The 7,497-nt window shown below is 45.0% G+C and overlaps 1 protein-coding gene across 1 annotated transcript; it reads right to left on the minus strand.

Moving 5' to 3' along the window:
- Nucleotides 1–328: 328 nt before the first annotated feature.
- Nucleotides 329–4,404, minus strand: AVPR1A (arginine vasopressin receptor 1A). The gene is made up of 2 exons (XM_027542426.1): nucleotides 2,431–4,404; nucleotides 329–831 (listed from the first exon to the last, which is right to left on the minus strand). Exons 1-2 carry the CDS (start codon nucleotides 3,416–3,418, stop codon nucleotides 545–547), a joined length of 1,275 nt encoding a protein of 424 aa, XP_027398227.1. The 5' UTR covers nucleotides 3,419–4,404; the 3' UTR covers nucleotides 329–544.
- Between the last annotated feature and the right edge of the window lie 3,093 nt (nucleotides 4,405–7,497).

The raw sequence follows: 7,497 nt of genomic DNA on the forward strand, positions 1-7,497 counted from the left end.
TAAGGCTCAAGCTCTCACATCTCTCCAAGGCACCATCCCATCTCCATGCCACAGTTAGAGGCTGCATTTTCTGATACACAAATTGATTTTACTGGACAGAAACATAATTTCTGTAAAGTCCTTTCCAATTCCTTTCAAACCCTAAGGCTGATGACGAAATTACTTTGTTCAGAAATAATGCCCCTACATTATATGACTTCTAAACCAATCAAGCCTTAGTTATGTCAGAAATAAAAAGAAAGGAAACCTACAGAAGAATATGAAGTGTGGTTATGATTATTCTTTTAGAAATATGGCTTCTGTTATTTCTAGGAATTAGTTCTGCAGATTTTAGTGTTGCATGTTTTTATTAACATTCTGTATAAAACAATTCATTGCTTTTGCTTGTAGCAATGTGAAAAATGCAAGGAGAAACACAGTCTTGTACTCAACAGATTGATTAATCATATCTTATATAAGTCCATTTGTCTAATAATTCTAGCTGGATCCAGTCAATGGGCTGAAAAGTCCATTACAAGAGTGAGACTGCGTGAACACAGGGGGCTCAGGTTGAAACAGGAATGAATTTGATGGACTTGGAAGATTTAGGCGAGCCCTTCCATGTTCCCATACTGTTGGTGGGGCTTCTGGTGTTAGTGAAGGAAGTCGGTCTTCGGTTCATACTGTCAGAATTTTCTCTGGTGAATGTTCGTTTCACGTTTTGGCAGCATGGGAAGCTTTGGGCACAGTCTTGCAAGAGATGGCCACTAAAAAACATGTATATCCAGGGGTTGCAGCAACTATTCAAGGAAGCCAATAATGCAGGGATGGCGGTGGCTGGGTTTTCTGACTCTGTATGGAAAACATAAGGGGAGAGCATTTAACTAATCAAACGCAAGTAAAAGCACTGGATAAACTCATTCTTTTATTGGTTCACAAAAGTGGGACAATGTTTTGGGTCAATATAGAAAATGAAGTATTTTGTTTATCAATCAGGGAAATAGTTGGTGAATGGAAATTGTTTGGTTGTAAAATATTTTCATGAGCAAGATGCCTTGAAATTAATTCAGATATTTTAAACCACTATTAAAATATTTAAGTAGAATAAGGGAGACTTTCAAGAGGCTAAGAATACTGAATCACTTACTAATAAAACTTTGAATCATTTGTATTAGCACTAGCATATGCTAATAGAGACAGCACTTACAGAATGGCTGTCATTTAAGTGAAATCTCAAGAGTCCATAGCCACATACACCAAACTGTATGCATCCTGATAACTTAGGCAAAAGTATGGCACTATGGACCATGTTTAGTCATTTAAATTTTTTTTTGATATTAAACACATTCTTGTAGTAAGAACTCTTTACAAAGGGGATAGTTTAACTAGGTCCCTGAAGGATGCAGTGTTTAGTTGTTTTCTTTGGCTAATTAGAAACTTCTTTTAATTTTAGAAGAAAACCCTCTTTGATTGTGGTTTGAACAACTAAATTATATTATGGAGAACGGATGAATTAAGAAATTCCAACAGTCTTTGAACCATTTTGTGTGTGTGTGTGTGTGTGTGTGTGTGTGTGTAATTGCATTGTCAAACCACATAAATATAACCATTCACAGTAGAACTAGGCACTGAGAATATACCTTTTCTAAAGATAAGAATAATTGGCAAGCACTGACATTTCCTTATTAAATATAAATTTGGGTCTTCTCACTCTTGTTATGCCAGAATAAATTACAGATTATTTCATCAAACTTTGTGCTAAGATGCAAATCTTAAAGGTGATCATGATCTGTGACCAAAATTCTATTCAAAAAGATTGGAAATCATCAACATACGTATGCACAGTGAAAAAAAAATAAAACATTATGTTAAGAAACAGAACACTAGCTAAATGCCAAATTGAAATGACTTAAGAATCTTCCTGCAAGGCGTTTAATCTTCATACCCCCAGGACCAAGCATAAAATATGCACAATAATATTTGTTGGCTGGATGAGGAATAAATAAAACTTAAAAAAACTTAAAATCTTTCTTCAGAAAAATATGTCTGTTTTACCCTTATTTTAGGGCATTTCTACAAAAATTTTACAGTGTGTTACTTTTCACAAGCTAGCAAAAAGCAGTCATGACAGTATAAATATTTCCCTGAATCCAGCAGACTTGAAAGCAGGGTATTAACGCTGTTGTTAGTGCTTTGACAGAGAGTAAATTTTTCTGTTTTGTAACTGCGTGGCTGACGGGAGGGCATAGGTTCTGGATTTGTGGTTTTAGGAGCTGGTTACAGTATATTTTAACCATTCTACTCAAGGTGTGATTCTCATTCACTAAGTTAAGAACTATGGCCCTAGAGGATGTATGAAAAGACTCTCTCTCCCCACTTCTCTCTCCCTTGCCAACTCCCCCTATTCCCAACACAGAGCCCCCATTTCTTCACCTTCCTCCCGACACCTACCGACCCAGGAGAAATTCTTATCCCAGGCAGACCACATTTGGATGATGAAGAAGGGTGCCCAGCAAACGATGTAGGCCGTCACGATCACGAAGGTCATTTTCACGGTACGGATCTTGGCGCGGGAAATGGTCTTCACGCTGCTAACACACCGTGCGTGCAGGACTCCTCGGTGCAAGGCGCCTTCGCCCGCGCCCTCGGCGGGGGCGCCCGTGCCCTGGCGCCCTGCTGTCTTTCCACGGATGTTGCCCCAGATGTGGTGGCAGATGAAACCGTAGCAGGTGCCCAGGATGACCATGGGCGCCAAGAACACGCTGCCGGTCATCCAGGTCACGTAGGCCGGGAGACCCCAGGGCTGGATGAAGTTGGCCCAGCAGTCGTAGGTCTTGGTGACGTTGCTCACCTCGACCACGGAGAAGACGAAGTACTGCGGGGTGCTCAGCACGAAACTCAGCACCCAGGCGGCGGCGATCATGAGGCGCGAGCGGCGGGCGGGCTGCTGCAGCGTCTTCAGCGGGTGGCACACGGCGATGTAGCGATCGGCGGTCATGACCACCAGCATGTAGGCCGAGGCGAACATGGCGAACACCTGCATGTGCTTCACCACGCGGCACAGCCCGTCGGGTCCGCGGAAACGGTAGGTGATGTCCCAGCCCAGCTGGGGCAGCACCTGGAAGAAGGCGACGGCCAGGTCGGCCAGGCTGAGGTGGCGGATGAAGAGGTGCATGCGGGACGTCTTGCGAGGCGTGCGGTGCAGCGCCAGCAGCACACTGCTGTTACCTAGCACGGCCACCACGAAAATCACGGCCAGCACGGCAATCTCTAGCTTGGCCAGCTCCTCGTTGCGCGTGTCCGCCTGTGGGCCGCCGTCTTCCCCGAGCGCCTCCGAGTCGCCGCTGGTGTTGGCACCTCCGGCAGTCAGAGGCCACCACCGGCTGGAGTTGCTCGCGGGCTCCGCGCTGGGGCTCCCGGAGAATCGCATGCTGTCCATGCAGCGCCCCCTCGGCCTCGGTGGAGGCCCGTTCCCTTCCCGCCTCCTCGCGCGGTGCGCTCCCTCCTGCCAGCGCTCGCCGCCTGCCGGGCTCTGCTCCCTCTCTTGCAGGCGTCTCCGGGCTCAGAGTCCCACCAGCCAACTCAGCGGCTCTCGGTCGAGTCTCCCGTTCTCTTTCTCTGCTCCGCCCTTTCTCAACTCCAGCGAAGCCTGGAAGGTGCGCTCCCAATCTCCGAAAGGCCTGGACTCCAAACTCAAATTATTAATACGGAGTTTGTTTCTCCAGATCGCGCTCCCTCTCGCCCCAGTGGTTGGAGGCTGCTCGGTGCCTACTCTCGCTACCTCCCTCTCCTCTCCCCCAGGATTTTCCTTTCTCCCAACTTCCTACGTCGGTGATTTGTCCTTTTTTCATCACTGCTGCAGGGGTGGGGCTGGAAAGCGCGGATTCCTCGGCGTATCGGTGATGGTGATGCTTCCCCGCTCTTCTATTAATAAAAAAAAAAAAAAAAAAGCTCGGAGAACTGGACGTGCTTTTCAAGGCTTCCCATCATTTTCTCAAGCCTCCGTCAAGAATCACCTTAACCCTGACTGTGACTTCAATAGACGCGGTACCTAGAAATCCAGAGTCCACTGCCCGCTCGGGTGCTCTTGAACCTGAATTTGGCGCGTGACGGCCACCTGCGCCAACCGGGATTTCTCCCTGAGCCGAGAGTCCGCCCATCCCTGGAGAGCCAGTCTGGCTAACTTCATTCTCAGGACAACTCGACTACGGGGATTTCTCTTATCGCCCCGCTCCTCTCCACCCTCCTCAGCAGTGTAACAATAACTTTTTTGATGCCTGTTGTCTTGTCTCCTGCCTGCGTTCGCTGACTGGAAGGACGCAGTCGCTGGTCCCAAGGCAGTCCCCGTGGCTGCCTGCGTGCACGTATCACAGCGGGAGAAAGGAATTTCTCCTGGTTTTCCAGTTTCCCCTGGGGCTGGGAGCGGGTTTGGGGGTGGGTGGGACTTAGGAGTTTTCTCTAAATTCCTGGGGTTTTCTCCGGGAAAAGCCTGATTCCCACAGCTGGATGGGCGGGAATTGGGCCACAGGAGTCCGTGGGGACTTGATCTGCTTTACTGCCGAACAATGGGGACATCTCTTCGGGTGAACGAAGAGAGCGGCCGGAGAGCGGCAGCCCAGGCAGCGCTGTCCAGGCTGGAACGAAAAGCCGCCAGGCTTCTTGCGCCGGTAGATGAGAAAGAGGCAACCTCTGGGCAGGAAAGAAATGCTCTGAGCAAGAGTGAAAAGACCGTCTACCTATCGACTGGTTACTCTGAACAGCGGGAACCCAGCAGCCGGGCCCGGGACGCACAGAAATACTAATTGCGCGCTCTTTCAACTTTGGTGAAGGTACACTCGAAAGAACAGCAAGGGGGAGCTGTTTACAGGCTATTTCACACAAGAAGAGGCTTCCCTGGTGGCTCAGATGGTAAAGAATTTGCCTGTAATGCGGGAGACCCGGGTTCAATCCCTAGGTCGGGAAGATCCCCTGGAGTAGGAAATGGCAACCGACTACAATATTCTTGCCTGGAGAGTTCCATGGACAGAAGAGCCTGGTGGGCTGTATAGTCCATGAGAATCGGACACGACTGAGCAACTAATACTTTGCCTTTCACAAAAGTAGAAGAAGAAGAAAAAAAGAATTCCACTCTGTAGATACACGAACATGACTTTTTGGTCAGAACATATTGTGGCCATGGTAGAAATTTGATTGTCTGAGAAGAATATCTATGAAATGTAAGCAAATAAACCAGAAAATTTTCTGAGTTGCAGTTCTCAACGATAATTCAACTTTGCGTCCCAGTTCATGCATGCCCAATCTCAAGGCTGTCACGCTTAAGAGGGCTGAATTCGACCTTGGGAGTCCTTCATTATGGCTGCCTAAGCCTCAATGTATATATCTCTAAAATGGTAATGAAAGTACCTGCCTTACCTTATGGGCCTTCCCTTATGGCTCAGCTGGTAAAGAATCCGCCTGCAATGCAGGAGACCTGGGTTTGATCCCTGGGTTGGGAAGATTCCCTGAAGAAGGGAAAGGATACCCACTCGGGTATTCTGGCCTGGAGAATTCCATGGACTACCGTCCATGGGGTCACAAAGAGTCAGACACGACTGAGTGACTTTCACTTTCACCATCTACTTATGAGGTTATTTTGAGGATCAAATAAGACAATGTTCTGTATAAGGAAATTCTCTCAAACCTACAAGTTGTGGTGCATTAAGGAGTCAAAAGATTTGAAAAGTTCAGAAATAGCAATAAGTAAAAGGTTTCCAGATCACCTGTCTGGAAATATACTTTAAGCAATTAGGCAATAGTCACTGACTCTGGGAGATGACCTTCTTTTAAGTCACAAATTATATTATTAGTGCCACATATGAGAAATAATCTTGTCTGACCCTAGCGTCCCAGGGTATTGCAAAAGTGGTCTGTTAGCCAGAACCTGGCAATTTTGTTGCTCTTGGCCCTACACCTTTGAGTTTACAGGTTTCCCGAAGGATGGAATCTGCAATACAGGGTCACCAAAGTTCCTTTTAGTGTTCTTATTCCAGAGAGAGGGTGTGGTAGATTCTCAGGAAATCATCAGTGTCAAGCCCTCTGATTAAATAATCAAACTATATACAAATACAAATTATGAAAATAATTTGTTAGGTTACACTGGCCACACAGTTGGAAGATACTCATCCTCAGTGGGAAATAGTACTAACTGTCATGGACTGAATATATATACACACATTTATATGTTACATAGGAATGTGTGTGTGTGTGTGTGTGTGTGTGTGTGTGTGTGTATGTGTATGTGTGTGTGTTTGAGGCAAATTCCAGAACCCAGTCCCTCTTTTAACCCACACAGTTTTTAAAATATGTCTGTCTTGGTTTTACTGGTTCTTTATTCAAAGGAAACCAGGACCACTGAAATACTCAAGTACCTGCTATGAAAATTATTCAGTGGAAGGTAAAGAAATTGCAGTCCTAAAATATGAAAAGAACATAGTCAGCATTTCCTGTGCTATCTCTTATGCTTTGTCTTCAAGCAATTTGTATTTCCTCTGTACTTGTATTAGGACTTATTACTTTCACCATCTTACTCTCAGTGGATTTCAGTTAACATATTGTGGGGGTAAAATGATGAAAAGAAAAAAAATGGAAGTTGTCCTGGAGTAACCTTCTCTCTACCAGTCTTCATTTCTCTCAATTTGCAGTTGTCCTAGAGTAACCTTTCTCTGCCAGTCTTCCTTTCTCCCAGAGTGCAATTCCAGATGTTTAAGATATATTTCAAGTAATGGAAACAGGCATCTCTTTCCCTTACTAGCTGTATGATTTTGTTTTAATCTTTGAGCTTCAAATTCTTCATCTATAAAATCTTGGTGCTAAAACATAGTGCACTGTCTACAAAGACTATACAACTGTTTAAGTTTCTGGCATTTCATGGGTATTCAAAATATTAATTCTCCTTTTCTTCCCAAATATATAAATATCCTCCATATTGTTTGTTATATAGCCAATAAGATTTTTCCTTCCAATTAAAGCAGAATTTCCCCAACCCCCTTCTTTGCAATAGAATATAATGATATGTTTTCTAGAAGAAAAGAATTCCACAGTTGAGTACATTGGGGGAAGTGCAATATTTGCATCTCATCCTCTCCTAGAGATTCACACATAAAAAAACCTCTGAGAAACCTATTTGACTGTGTTTGTCAATATTTCACTAAGTTTTTGACCACAGAAAAGACTCATCCTTTCACTTTCCCCATGAAATAGTGATGAACATGCCACGGGACAATGGATAGAGTTTGAAGAATACTGAGTAAATAAACTTGGATTTCCAGAACTCTTGGGGACTACCACCAGACTTAGTCAAATCAAGAAGTCCAGGGGCAGAGATACCCAACATCAATGGGCTACATTTCATTTATCATGTCACCTTATGCGCTGCTTTATAGCTGCAATCAGTACGCTCTTCTTCTCCTTAAACTTGCAGTTTACTTCCCTTTTCTTACTGAGAAAGGGAAAGAAATTGGATAGCCACAGGAGCATCCA

This window comes from Bos indicus x Bos taurus, chromosome 5, assembly GCF_003369695.1.
Source record: "Bos indicus x Bos taurus breed Angus x Brahman F1 hybrid chromosome 5, Bos_hybrid_MaternalHap_v2.0, whole genome shotgun sequence".
Taxonomy (NCBI): domain Eukaryota; kingdom Metazoa; phylum Chordata; class Mammalia; order Artiodactyla; family Bovidae; genus Bos; species Bos indicus x Bos taurus.

Bases quoted from the DNA above. Each gene is read 5' to 3' on its own strand.
- AVPR1A (XM_027542426.1), bottom strand. From the start codon at position 3,418: ATGGACAGCATGCGATTCTCCGGGAGCCCCAGCGCGGAGCCCGCGAGC. The intron at 832-2,430 runs GTAGGTGTCGGG...TTTTCCATACAG, and splicing joins TAAGAATTTCTCCTGGGTCG to AGTCAGAAAACCCAGCCACC.